Raw genomic sequence first — 14,106 nt, 5'->3', positions numbered from 1 at the left:
ATATGTGTATATGTATATGTACAGGGGAGGAAGGAAAATGACTTAAAAACAGAATAATGACAGGTGGATTGCAGTATGAGTTCAGTTAAGTTTTAAAGCTTGCTCTTCTTCTTCAGATTAACAATCCACAGGTTGGCTGCTCGCACTCAGATTCGTTCCCTGGAGGTGGAGGAAAGATCTGACAGAGGAAAGCAAAATGAAGGAGTGAAGAAGAAGGTGGTGGAACTCAGTGTCCAATCAGGAGTGAGCAGTTCTTTTACTGCCTTCATTGCTGTCAACAAAGACAGTGGCGAGTCGATTCATGGACCTCTGGCCCACAGAAATATTCCAACACCAAGTAGGTTTTTTTTTTGTGTGTCTAAAAGCAAAATTAGTGGGGAAGAAAATTTAAAGACAGTCTGCCGGTAGCATGTTTTTAAACAAATTATCTTCCAAGTTTCTTTTTATAAAGTTATGTAATGATGAAACAGAGAAAAGGACCTCACAACTAATGATCTTTATCTCATGTCTTACTCTCTCTTCTCAGTGCATTATCCAGTGATGATGAGTAAATCTGTAAGGAATTCACGTCCACGTGAGTAACATGTTCAATGACTTCAATGCAAGTTATTACTATTCGTTCACTAGTTAAAGTGATTTATTCTGTGCTTTCTTTTATAATGTCCTGAGAATTTATTAGAATCTGGAAGATTTCATTTTCAGAGTCTAAGATTTAGACTTCCTTCTTTTGTGTTACTTTGATTACCTTTTATTGGTCAGTTCCCATGATGGCTGGCTGTTGGCGAGCGTCTCTCCCTTTATAATTCCGTTGTGATTTGATATTTTATCCTTCATGAATTATTCTCATTAAAATCTTCTTTTACTCCACAGTGATGTTTCGAGGAAGTGCTCCCGTTTCAGCCGCAGGTGAATAAAAAAACTTCAATGTCTATGAAAACACCAGAGTACATCTAATATACATCTACCGCTAATCATCTGTTGTAGTAATGTGAGACAGTGTAATGAAATTAATGTAAATGAAATTATGAAAATGTTTGACCGACCATACGTATATTCATCAGCAACCTTAGAAACCAAATTTTTTTTCATTTTGTCCTTTACTTATTTTTTCTTTTTGTTTTTATTTTTAAAGTCAGGTGCTGTTCAGCACCAATGATGGGGCGTTCTTTAGATGGTAAGTGTAAAAAATACCAAATGGGATTAATTTTCTATCATTTCAATTAATAAAAGTTATTTGTTAACATATTAAAGTGTTTGAAAAAGGATAAAAAATGTTAAATATGAAAGTTAATACAAGCCTATCTCCAGAATATAACAATGCGATCCCCCATAAAAATGGATTAACTACATACATTAAACTGTACTTTGCTGAAACATCTTTCTTTTATTGTAATTCCTCTGATTGAACAGCTAGCAAAAAAAAAATCCTCTGTTCTGTGCAAGAGAGTTCAGACGGTAAGTCAAATGAAACATGAATCAAGATCTATTATCAGTGTTTTCTATAACTATAGTACGCAAGTTTAATAGCAGTGCATTTTGTATCTGATCTATTGACACCCATAATGAATGTTTTTCCATCATCATAAAAATCTCAAACCAAACACTTTCGTTGATTTTGTCTCTGTCTTGTAATCTCCATCATTGACCTAACTTTTTGTTTGTTTTTAACTCTGAATTTCTCCTGATGTCCAGTTCGGATGAAGAAGAAGTTTAGTGTTCGTTCACTGTGTAAGTGAAACACCAAATGACACAAACCAAACATCTGTCCTTTCTATACGTTCTGCAAACAGCTTCACTAAAACACATAGCATTTATATTAAAGTGAAGAAATTTGAGATGTGTTTTTGTTTTTACATAACCATTCTACATTTTTGTGCTTTTCTTCTTTTTATTGCTCAAGTGTATAAATGTGTGGTTGCAAAGTAACTGGAAAAGATTAGGCTGAGAAATGACTGGAAGAGTACATATATTTATAGCTCTCGTGTGAACGGGAGTAAGTCAATGTTTATTTACATCACACTTTTCCAGATGAAAATCACAAAGTGCTTCACAATAAACACAAAATTAAACTGACAACATAAAAACATAAAAAAAAAGTATGTAAAATCAAGTATAAAAAAGATGCGTTTTTAGCTGTGTTTTAGAAGAGATCGATGACACTGTCGATCTGAGAGGAAGGGAGTTCCAGAGGGAAGGAGCCCCTGCTGCAAAAACTGTCGCCTTCGGTTTTCAGCCATGTTTGTTTACCAACCAGCAGATCTCAGAGACCTGCTGGGAGCTGATGGATGTAAAAGATCTCTGATATAATCACATGCCGGGTCATGTCACATGCTAGGACCAACACACTTATTTGTAGTTGCCCTGTTTTGATTTTTAACAGACCCAGTATATTCACTTTATTTTATTTTTTATGTATTTTTTCATGGTAACTTCACAACATATTCCACATGGTATGTTTCTGGCCCAGTACATGGAAACTGTGAACACTTCATTTTTGTGTGATTTTTACCAGCAGTCATGAGTTTACTGTACCTAACCATATGTGTGATCTTGAATTAAAATTAATGAATTTATTAAGCTTATTTTTCTTTTGCTGCAGCTGAGGAAGCTGCTGTTCCCCAACAGCCTCCTAGAGACCCTCTTCTGCACTTGGTGTCCCTGCAGAAAGCGTCTGGTTGTTGGATGCTGGATGCTTCTCTGGCCTCTGCATTGGGAAAGACCAGTAAGGAGGTGGAAAAGTCAAAGCCTGCATCGGTGGGTCTCTGCAAAAATAACAACCCACCTTTGTAATGACATCCTTTCAGCAATTTTCACATAAAAAGTGGAAGTAATTTACTATTAAATATGTATGTAATCAATACAATGTGGAACAAATGAAATCAAACTACATAGAGCTCTCACTGATCTGAACCAAAGTTTGATATTACACAGTAACACCAGAAAAAGTAAGATCAGAACCATTTCCCACACAGGTGCTTTGTTGTTTTTTATTAGTTTTTTGCCATTTATTTATTTATTGTGTCATCTTGTGGGTCATTGTTTTGTTTTATTAGGCAAATGAGGAAGTATGGGCCACCATTCTGGCTCTGATCTGGCTTCATGGTTTCAAGATGGACGCAAAGGAGGAGTGGGAGCTTCTAGCCATGAAGGCTGCATCATGGCTCCATGCTAAGAACGGTAATATCTACAATAAATAAAAAATGTTTGTTTTTGCATACTGGTTAAAATGAGATTTTTTAAATATATTTTTTTCTTCCATTTGTTTATTTTGTTTTTTTGTAGCATGTGGGACAGAGTGTGTGGAAGCTGGAAATCTGCTTCTGGGATGCAGTGTACAGAAAGATTCTCTGGGGATCTGAGGTCTCCACTGGGTGTGTTGCAGCCTGGAAATAAGGCATTATTAACATCTAATTCAGATGTCAGTTAGAAGTGTTATGGACATTTAATTTTTGTTTTTTTCCTTCATGTCCTGTGAGAAGCTCTTGTTTTGTTTAGTTATTATTACTACTGTTGGGACATGTTGGACTGGTGGACAAAAGTACGTCATCAGCCTGCGCATAGTGGGTGTGCAACGCATGTCTGTGGTTGCTAAGTGTAATGTGGTCATGTTGCATGTCCTGGCTGCCTCAAAAGAATCCCAGGGATTGAAAAGATCCACGCAGCCCGGGGTGAATAAAGTTGCCAAAATCGAGACGGAGTCCTGTCTCTTTTAAGGGTGCAACAGGTGGCATCACTTCTTGAATCATCGCTCCATTTACTCGACTTAAATCCTTCTGATTTCATATTACTCTTCATAAACTTTTCATTTATAATGTTGTTTTTTCATGTTTGCTTTTTGTATCTCTGCAGAACAGCTCATCTCTTTATGTATATTTAATTATTTGGACAAGCTTGATTACTATAATGGTGTGTTTACTGGTCTGCTGAGCTGCCTGGAACCCAGAATATACTGGAAAACCAGAATATAACTCCAACCCTAAGGTCAATGTTGGTGAATAATCTTTGAATGATATAGAACCAACGTGTTTCAGATCAACCTGTACAGAAATTTCAGGTAACTATGTCCCTAAAGTTGGAACTAAACACAAAGAAGCTGCTTTCACCATGATGGTCTTTTTCATGTGCTTAAATGTAATAAATATACAGTCAATTAAAAACAACACACTTGATTGTTAAGATTTGGTTGTGTACAGAATTTGACTGAGGCCCACTATGGATATTTTAGAAAACTGTCATGAGTAAGCTGTATTCAAAATCAGCCACACTGACAGGTGTCACAATGCAATGTCTCTCTGGAAAAACCTTCATCCTGCTTTTTGCATTGATTCTTCTATAACACTTGCCAACCTAAAACATTATCTCTGCCAGTCACCTCTTTGTCCCCACTCTGACTGGTCAGATCTCTTTTGCATTAGAGCAGGGATCCCCAATCCTGGTCCTCGAGGACCGGTGTCCTGCAGGCGTTCCAAGTGTTCCTTCTGGAACACACCTGACTCAGACTCAGACAAGCTTTGCACGTGTCTGCTAAATACACACTGATTTGAATCAGGTGTGTTGCAGCAGGGACACTTGGAAAACTTGCAGGACACCGGTCCTCGAGGACCAGGATTGGGGATCCCTGCATTAGAGGACCTGTTGAACATCAGTCGCAATATCATGAGCACAACAGAGAAGTAAACTTTGAGTAGCCCTGTATCTTAAAGCTGTACATAAGGAAATAATATTCATATGCAGTAAGGTGGTGGGTGCAATTATAAAATAAAAAAGAGAAATACAAAAATAAATTAATAAATAAAAGTTAACATATTTTTTGAGACGATATCAGGAGCAAGCATGCATTTGTGAGGTCCATTCCTGAAGTAGTGTTTTGTTTTAAAATGAAGGAGAAAAGCAGTTGAATTGAGCGTACAAAGAACACTCCGCCCGCCTCGGTGCGCCTGTGTAGAAAACGAGCGCTCCTAATAAGCATGAGCGGCTTCAAGCTTCCTGTCAGTGACGCAGCAGCAGATGACGAGAACACGCCTGGTATCTGCCGCACGCTTACATTTCCCAAAAAGAAACAGCGGAGTGGACGGACCACTCACTTCCAGTCAGAGGTGGGTGTTTGGGTAGGTTTTGTTGACGTAACTTAAACATATTTATAAAGATAATGCTCGAATGATTAGAGGAGTTTTAAAATGAAAATATTTATCTGTGTAATTTTTCAATAACTTTTTTCATTGACAGAGCTTACTTTTAGTTAAGAGAACAAACAAGCAAACATATTCCCAACTGAAAGTAACTTTATTTTTATTTTATTGCAACAGCACACATCCCATATCTATTCGACCGACCTGTGGCACGTTCAGGTACAGGATGGACAGTTGTTGTGGTCTGCTTACACTTGAAAAAGAAAAAGGTACAGAGGTGGCACCCTCATCACCTCAACTTTTTTTTTCTTCTCATAAATCCAATTGATGTCATTATTTTCATGCATGAAGCGATACTGTTTTATAAAACACAGAATGAAATAATTTATAAAATATGTTGTCTTTTTTTATGTGTAGTAACCATAGACTGGCGGTGGTAACTGGTGTAATAAAGGTGTGCTTACTTAGGTTATACTTAAAAATAGTTCACAACTAATTAAGTGTTGTCATGAACAATGAGTTAGAATTCCTGTTTGGACAGTACTGCGGTTTTATAGATGAGAATCTTCTTACTTGAGGTGTCTTGAACTGATGCAAAGCACTGTATTTGTTCATGAGGAAAGCTATTTATGATAGAAAAAGAAGAGAAAGAGGCATTTTAAACTATTTTAACCGGGTTGACACCACCAACTGTTTCTCTGTCAGTTCCTCTGAAGAGCATCGAGGTGGAGCTGCAGGTGAGGGACCATGTAGCTACAGTGGTCTCCACTCTGAACTACGAGAACAAGGAGGACAAACCACTAGAGGCTGTTTTTGTCTTCCCTCTGCCTGGAGATGCTGCTGTGTGTCATTTTAGTGCAAAGATTGGACAGACACACATTGTAGCTGAAGTGAAGGAGAAACAGCAGGTGAGCTGGACAGAAAGATTTACTGAGCATAAAGGAGCTGAAACACAGTGAAGTGAATGTTACTGACATGTTTCATGTGTTCTGCAGGCTCGAGAGGAGTATGATGATGCTTTGAGCTCTGGTCAGCAGGCCTTCCTGTTGGAGGAGAGTGAGCAGAGTCCAGATATCTTCTCTCTGAGTGTGGGCAGTCTGCCTCCAGGAGAGAGCGCCTCCATCAGGCTGGAGTACGTCACTGAGCTGGCTGTGCAGGCTGATGACGGGCTGAGATTCTGTCTGCCTGCTGTCCTCAACCCTCGCTACCAACCTCAGGGTAGGAAATTCACTTGATATGAAATATGGGGAAGTTTCAAATCCGCTATTACAACACTGATGGGTGAACACAGACAAAGTCATGCAGCTGTTGCTACATCCAAACAAACAGTCATTAATAGAAATGTACTATTTAATGAGGTTGACTTTAAGTTTGATTCTCCTGTAGAAATGTATCACTTCGTCATCACATAATGATTGTCATGCACAGTCTAAAGATTAGAAATTTGGATGACTTGTGTTTAGTGGTCATACAAACTTCCACTAGGCTTCAAATGAAAGGAGAAGGAACTCAGTACTTTGGGGATTTCCTGGTTTTGCCAACATTTATAGTTAAGGTAATGTTGTGTTTTTTGTGGGTTTTTTTTTTTTTTACCAAAATAAAACTCCACATTTTCTGCTCCTGATGATTGTGCCTTTTAAGCCTTGCAGCGTGTACTATATAGATTACAGTGTTAAATGCAAATAATACAAAAGCTACTGAATTAGTAAATACTTATAGTGAAGATTTTATTATCATCAGTCCTGAATCACCCAGATTATCACCCGGAGCTCAACATCCTGAGTAGCCAGAAAGAAAAGCTTCAGCGATGTCACTTTCCCTAACCTGATGATGTTTCCAGGTAGTGAAGGTGTCAGTGTCCAGGTGACCTCAGTTCCAGCCTCTCTGGTGCCCTACAGTTTGTCCTTTTCTGCTCGAGTGTCCTCTCCTCGTCCAGTCTCTAAAGTAGAGTCCAACTGTTCCCTGGAGCCTCTTCAGTACCTCAGTACTGATCAGACACAGGCTGTGGTAGGTAGAGTGGAGACATGTCTTCTGTGTGTTGTTGTTACATACCAAATAGATAACCCTATATACTTTATATTTGTGTTTTTGAACTTCAGGTCAAGTTGGCTTCAGGACACAAGTTTGAAAGAGACATTGAGCTTCTAATTTATTACAAAGATGCCCACCAGCCCGCTGCTGTTGTGGAGGCAGGACAGGCTTCTGCAAAGCCTGGTGAGTGCAGGCTAATCAAAAGATCAGTTTGCAGTCAAATTATTCATATACTGACCTATGATGAGAATCTTCAGCCTTTTTATCATACTGATAAGTTGTAGTCGTGTTAAAGAGGATATTTCCTAGAAATTATCATTTTTACCCACACTTGAACAAGTACATCATATTTTCTTTGAGACTATGTCAACACAAAACAACACTTTGAAGAATTTGTTTTTTATATTCCAAATAACTCTAAAGTAACGTGGTAACATTTCTTGTGACACATGGAAACCTGTTAAACTTATCTTAGCTGTTAATGTAAGATAACTTTATAAGCAAAATGTATTTTGCAATACATGCAAAATACATTTTGCAATAAGAAAAAATTATATTCTATTCCATTCTATTCTATTCTATTCTATTCTATTCTGGTTCAGGATCTGGTGTTAGTGTGGAAGAATCTTTCAGAAGAATGGTTTGAGACAAGGAGAAATGGAAACTTAATGTTGTGGCCAGAGTTGTAAAGGGGTTTAAAATAGCCAGTGCATCAAATCAAACCTTTAAACATCTTGTATCCTAATAGTTGTGCATAGAAAAGCGGTCCAAAGTATCTGCAGTCAGTCAGAGACATAAGACAACCATGGAAAAATTCTACTAAAAGAAGCCAAGGTTTACATCTGCTTGTATTTAGTGATGTTGAGCTTGTTTTCTCACACGACATGCAAACATGTGAGTTGACATTATTTTCTGTCTGTTTCCTGTGTGCCAGGCACTCTGATGGGCGATCCAGTGGTAATGGTTAGCTTATACCCTCAGCTGCCGCAGGCTGTCATGTCTTCGTTCACCTCATGTGGAGAGTTTTTGTTCTTACTGGATCGATCAGGGAGTATGGAATTTCCCATTTGTGATGGCAGTAAACAGAGTCGCATCAGCAGTGCCAGGGTAATCTATTATAAGCAATATACTTTGTTTTAATTTCCATGGTAGCCAAATCAAATAACCGTCAGAGTTCTTTCCATCTTTATTTAAGGATACACTGCTGCTCCTGCTGAAGAGCTTACCAGTGAACTGCTATTTCAACATTTACAGCTTTGGAGACACATATGAGCATATTTTCCCGTAAGATGGTGTATGCATATCTGTGCTCTTGTCTCTACTTGTCTCTTGTCGATACTAATATGCATCATCTGCATGTACTTACAAGTGTTTTTTTTCCTTTCAGGAAGAGTGTAAAGTACAGCCAGAAGACCATGAAACAGGCTCTGAAAAAAGTTGCAACGATGGACGCTGATCTGGGAGGAACAGAGATACTGGAACCTCTCCAACATATTTACAGACAACGCTGCATTCCCAAACAGCCTCGCCAAGTAATACCCAAAGTTTGATAACATCATGATCATCATTATAATACCTCACTATGTTTAGTTTGTGTTGTGTTTGGTGTCTGTAACTAGTTCCATAAGTATAGACTTTTCATAGCAGAACAGTAGCTTATGTTCATTAAAAAAGGTTAATAATCAGTCAGGCACAGTAACAACTGTGTAGAAACTCTCACAACATATTGAGTGGGTCCATAGAATTTTATTCATTTAACCCTTTCAAACCTGACCTAAGAACAGTCTGGCAGTCCAACTTTTAAAATCTGAAGTGTTTATTTGACCCTGAATCAAAAAAAATAAATAAATAAATAAATTTAAAAAAAAAAAAAAAAAAAAAAAAAAAAAAAATATATATATATATATATATATATATATGTACAGTCACTCTCAAATGTATTCATACCCTCTCATCGAAGATGTGAAATAGGTTGAAATTGACAAAAGTAATAAATCAAATAAAAATTTTATGAAAATCATTACATTATTTTGTAATTCTGGTTCTGTAGAAATATGTTTTAAAAGGCAAAAAAATACAATAAAATAATATACATTACACCACTCACATCACTCATAAACTAATACCTTGTTGAACAAACCTTTGATGTTTCACTCCAGCCAAGTGTTTTCTGTTCCTCTCAGTCAGACTTCTGCACCTGTTGACAGGTATTTTGTCCCACTGTTCTTTAGAAAAGTGCTCTAATTTGTCCAGGACCCATTTATTTATTTGTTTTTTTTTCTACAACTCAGTTAAATAAAAAGAACAACAGTGTCTTGTATCACAAAATAATAATTTAGCAAATGTTTAGTTATTGTTCCTTTCATTTGTCTCCAGTTAATTAAATGACTGTTGTAGATTCAGCCTTTTCTTAATGAAAGGGTATGAATAAATTGGAGGACGACTGTATATGTATTTTCAGCATTTATTACCATGTGACAGGGCAATATTATTGTAGTGTAATCTTCTGCTTTCTGGTATTCACGAGGGGGCGGGAGACCAGTATCATAAGGTGCACCACAGGGTTTTGAGCAAACTTTCTACTATAAAGTGATGGAAATGTCTCAGAAACTATATGTATTACATATGATACATCTGGCTTTATAGGGTTAAACATCTTAGTTCTTTAGGTCCTACTGTTAAATTAATCTCTCTAATCCTAGCTGTTCGTCTTCACCGATGGAGAGGTGTGTAACGTTAAAGAAATTCTAGATCTGGTGAAGAAAAACTCGAAATTACACAGGTGAGGCGACAGAACTACAAAGTACTGCTGAAAAGCACACATGGCTCTTTCAGACGTCTCTTATGAAGGATAAGGAAAACTGCAGTACTGTGTTGTAGGTGCTTCACTTTTGGGATTGGTGAAAGAGCCAGCTCAGCCCTCATCAGTGGGATGGCCTGTGAGGGATGCGGTCATGCTCAGTTCATCACAGGAGCTGAAAGGATGCAGCCAAAAGTAAGATTGTATTGTTAGCAAATATATATATATATATATATATATATATATATATATATATAGAAAACCCAAAGAAAATAAACTTGTATTTTGACCTTTGCTTCCTTTGGTATGCTTTTTTCCACCATTAGGTGATGCAGTCACTGAAATTTGCTTTACAGCCTGCAGTGGAAGACATATCGGTCTCATGGGATTTACCAAAAGGAGTGTCAGCCCATGTCCTCTCCCCACCAATCAAATCGTTTTTCCAGGGACATCGGTCACTGATTTATGCCCAGCTCACTGGAGAGGTAGGAGCAGCACCTTCTAGGGAAATAACTGAGTCTTTATTTTCTATTCATCAAACTGCTTTATTGGCTTTCTAGGAGAATTTAAGTCAAGTACATAAAACCAAATGTAGTTTGTCTGCTTCATCAGAGTTCAGAGGCAGCAGAAGGATGTGTGATGGTGAAGTACAATGTTGCAGGACATCCCTGTCAGGAAAAACAGCTTTTCAGTCTCCAGCCTGCCAGGGACACTGGACCAGAAACTAGTTTACATCAGACAGAGGATGTGCCGTGCTCTGGGTACTGAATTTACCGTTGCAGATATCTGTTCTATGGCTGGAATCTGTGGTAAATGTTTTGTTGTATGAAGAAAGAACTTTAAAAAAATGTCTTTTGCGTCTTGTTTCTTCTGCAGATTAACCATCCACAGGTTGGCTGCACGCACTCTGATTCGCTCCTTGGAGTTTGAGGACAGGGAGGACGAGGTAGAGCCTGATGAGGAAGTACAGAAGAAAGTGGTGGAGCTCAGTGTCCAATCAGGAGTGAGCAGTGCCTTAACTGCTTTCATCGCTGTCAACCAAAGCAGCGGTGAGGTGATAAAAGGGCCGCTGGCCTGCAGAGACATTCCAGGAGCTGGTAAGTGCTTGGCAGAAATGCGGTTAGTTAGAAAACGCTGCTTTTATTTATATGTTTTTCCTTCTTGATTGTAATAACTACTTTACAAAGCACAGTGTTGATTGGAGCGGTGTTTTAAATACTTTCAGACTTTTAATTATACAAGTCGAACGTTTATGTTTGCCGACTGTGGGTTTAATGCTGTCCTCTTGTTTCAGGTTTTAACCAAGACCTCTTGCTTCGATGTTCACTGATTGATTACTTTTTCGAAGACTCAAACAGCACCATCAGCTGTATGTATTTTTTTTTTCTTTTTTACTCTTTCCTTTTGTTTTCTTTTCATTATGAAACAATGTGCTTTAAGCATAAATACAGCAAAAACTTTTCTCTGGTAAATGTAAAGCAGATGCAATGGGTTGTTTCAAAGAGCAGTGGTCATGATGCTATTTTGACAAAACACCTCCACCTCATCACACTTCATGCATTCGTCAGACCAAATTATAGATTCGACCTGATGTTTTTCTTGGCCCATTAACTTAAGTGTCAAAGCCTGATTCTCACCATCTCCTCCCAATGTAATGTTAACTCTGGAATGGTCCAGTTGGTCCAGTTGCATTAGGCCATTTAATTCTCTGTACTGTTCAGATTAAATGACAGGGCACAGTTGATGGAGATCATTGAGAAAAGCCAAGTAATTATGATAAAGCAGCTTTAATAAAGAAAAAAAAAACAAAACAAGTCTAAATATAGACGACCATCTGAGTGTTGAACCTTTTAGTAAATGAATATGTTGTAAAATCTTTGTTAAATTGCCAAAACGAAATGCTCACCACATCAGGAGGAGGCTGGTGGAAGGAGCTGCAGCATCCAGCAGCTGAACCCATCAGTGGAACTGAGCAGTTGTGACACAATCAGCATTCAGCTAACTTATTCTCCAAACTCAAGAGTTAGTGGTGTGTGTATGTGTGTGTGTGAGGAATTTAGTGCGTTCACATTTAGATTTTCACATTTGCACCACAGAGGCTCATGTAGACCACAACAAAGAAAATGTTAAAAATCTGTCCATTAAAAATTTCCTGGATAGACATTAGAGCAGACAATTTTAAATCACAGAAGTAGGTTTTGCTTTGTCCCATTTTTTAGAGCCTGAAGTAAAGGCAGTTGAGCTGGGAAAGAAATAAAGTCCAGTTGCTCGAACTGGACGATTTTATTTAGTTTCTCTCATTTTTCAAGCATTTAAAGTACAACCCAAAGTTCATAGAAATGAAACAAAAAGTTAAACTCTTTTGTAAATGTCTGCTGCCTGTAAGTCTCGATATGATTATTTTTTCTTTTATCCCCACTTTGGTACAAATTGAAGTTTGTAAGAGCAGACTTTGGCCTGCAGGGTGCGCTGTAGGATAGGAATCCTGACCAGCTTCAAGCAGCTAAATATGACAAACTACTGTGCTATTGAGTGACTTTGTTTTCCCACATCAATTTATTTCAATGAGTCTTCTTCAGAATATTAAAATGCAAATTTACCAATAAATAAATAAATAAACACTGATCTATTTCTTATGTTTTTCTCCCCACAGGGAGCTCTATAAAGAAGAAACTAATATCAGGTAAATTGGTTTCCATTCTCAGTTAATATAAAGACATCAAATGTATCATTGTATGATAGAAATGTATCAATTTTATCTACAGCTTTCAGAAAAACTGGCTTCAGCTCTCAGAAAAATCAGACTAACTCACCTCAGAGCAAAGGTAAGCTAACAAGACTGAGTTTAAGGGAACATTAAGTATGTTTTATCTCATAGCTGACAGCATCTGTCTCACTTCTAATCTCTTTTTCCTTTTGTGTTTGTCATTAAAGCTGTATTTTTGAATATTTTGTGTTTAAATATGTGACATTCCCTTCATAAACATCTTTCTTTGAAAAAACAGATGCTGACTTTGCAAAGACGCCGTTGCTGCAGCTTGTTTCCCTGCAGGAGGCCTCAGGCTGCTGGAGGCTTGATCCAGATCTGGCCGCTGCTCTGGGGAAAACAACAGAAGAGGTGGAAAAAATGAAGCCTGCTACGGTATGTTGTCAGATACCAGCACAGGGTTATTGAAGCGTTAGATTATACAATTAGCAGAATTTGTTAAATTTAATCATATCATGACAGGGACATTATTAACTAGAATCTCCACTCAGCTTCTACATGTCTTTGTTTTGATGAATTAGGCCACCAAGGAAGTGTGGGCCACCCTTCTGGCTCTAATCTGGCTTCATGGTTTTAAGGTGGATGCAAAGGAGGAGTGGGAGCTCCTGGCTATGAAGGCTGTGTCGTGGCTCCGTGCTCAGAGAGGTAATGATAAATGAATGCTGTAGCCATGTAGCCATCTGCTCTTGGTCTTTACGCAGTCTTGTTTGAATGTGTGTGCTTCCTATGTCCAGGAGCATGCACCACAGAGTGTGTAGAAGCTGGAAACTCACTGCTGTGTTGCAGCGTGCATAAAGATGCCCTCGGATTCTAAGGTCCTCCCTGAAGTGGCCTCTGGTTGCAGATTGGTACGCCAATGTTTTACCCTGCTTGTGCATTGCACTTCACCATCATCACACTTTGCTTTTGTACTTTTTTCATCAAAAAAATGTTTCATTTTATTATAGAATAGTGATAACACCTCATTATTCTCACTGCCAGTTCCACACTTCAGTCACACATGAACAGTAGAAATAAAACATAATAAACCTCTTCTATGTTTTAATGTTGCTTTGTATTTGTAACATTTACTAAAGTGTTCATCTGTATAAATGTTTTATATGACTACATGAACATTTCACGCCTCTTTTTTCTTAACCAACTTAAAACTGGCTGCAAAATTCTTACTTTGACTTTTTTCTGTTCAAGTACTGCTATGTGGCTGTCACATGCCCTCTGACCTTTTTTGTGTATTGATTGACTCTTTGGTTAACCAGGCAACCTTTTGTTGTTAAATGTTGGTAAATGGACAAAGGTGCAAATTTATAAGCATTGAAAACTAAACTGATTAGCATGACACCAAAACTTTAAAAAAAAATCTGGTCAGATGTGTGTCGGTC

The 14,106-nt window shown here is 37.9% G+C and overlaps 2 protein-coding genes across 4 annotated transcripts in view; both read left to right on the top strand.

The window, feature by feature from the left end:
• The window catches only part of LOC306760833 (von Willebrand factor A domain-containing protein 5A-like), a 12,074-nt gene extending 7,988 nt beyond the window's left edge, over nucleotides 1-4,086 (top strand). Inside the window, exons 14-22 of one of the 2 annotated variants that reach the window (XM_079246832.1) lie at nucleotides 117-337; nucleotides 527-574; nucleotides 871-906; nucleotides 1,133-1,174; nucleotides 1,411-1,455; nucleotides 1,693-1,728; nucleotides 2,600-2,754; nucleotides 3,054-3,177; nucleotides 3,283-4,086. In XM_079246832.1, coding sequence (XP_079102958.1) covers nucleotides 117-337; nucleotides 527-574; nucleotides 871-906; nucleotides 1,133-1,174; nucleotides 1,411-1,455; nucleotides 1,693-1,728; nucleotides 2,600-2,754; nucleotides 3,054-3,177; nucleotides 3,283-3,359 — 784 coding nt within the window. In that variant the 3' untranslated portion in view covers nucleotides 3,360-4,086. The remainder of the gene's footprint in view (nucleotides 1-116; nucleotides 338-526; nucleotides 575-870; nucleotides 907-1,132; nucleotides 1,175-1,410; nucleotides 1,456-1,692; nucleotides 1,729-2,599; nucleotides 2,755-3,053; nucleotides 3,178-3,282) is intronic. The other variant, XM_079246833.1, reaches the window with a different exon arrangement.
• Nucleotides 4,087-5,020: 934 nt separating this feature from the next.
• Nucleotides 5,021-13,717, top strand: LOC306760834 (von Willebrand factor A domain-containing protein 5A-like). 2 transcript variants are annotated; one of them, XM_079246835.1, is made up of 20 exons: nucleotides 5,021-5,108; nucleotides 5,307-5,398; nucleotides 5,835-6,037; nucleotides 6,125-6,347; nucleotides 6,970-7,136; nucleotides 7,229-7,343; nucleotides 8,095-8,267; nucleotides 8,356-8,444; nucleotides 8,548-8,692; nucleotides 9,863-9,942; nucleotides 10,041-10,155; nucleotides 10,287-10,445; nucleotides 10,573-10,721; nucleotides 10,837-11,057; nucleotides 11,255-11,329; nucleotides 12,614-12,643; nucleotides 12,726-12,785; nucleotides 12,966-13,102; nucleotides 13,249-13,372; nucleotides 13,462-13,717. In XM_079246835.1, the coding sequence occupies exons 2-20, from the start codon at nucleotides 5,356-5,358 to the stop codon at nucleotides 13,539-13,541; spliced, it is 2,388 nt and encodes a 795-aa protein (XP_079102961.1). In that variant the 5' UTR covers nucleotides 5,021-5,108; nucleotides 5,307-5,355; the 3' UTR covers nucleotides 13,542-13,717. The 2 variants fall into 2 exon arrangements, with proteins under 2 accessions (XP_079102961.1, XP_079102960.1); XM_079246834.1 differs by having other exon boundaries at nucleotides 5,059-5,096.
• The last annotated feature ends 389 nt before the right edge of the window (nucleotides 13,718-14,106 follow it).

This window comes from Telmatherina bonti (genome assembly GCF_933228915.1).
Source record: "Telmatherina bonti genome assembly, chromosome: 9".
In the NCBI taxonomy this organism is placed as follows: domain Eukaryota; kingdom Metazoa; phylum Chordata; class Actinopteri; order Atheriniformes; family Telmatherinidae; genus Telmatherina; species Telmatherina bonti.
This window is presented reverse-complemented; position numbering and strand designations above follow the sequence as displayed.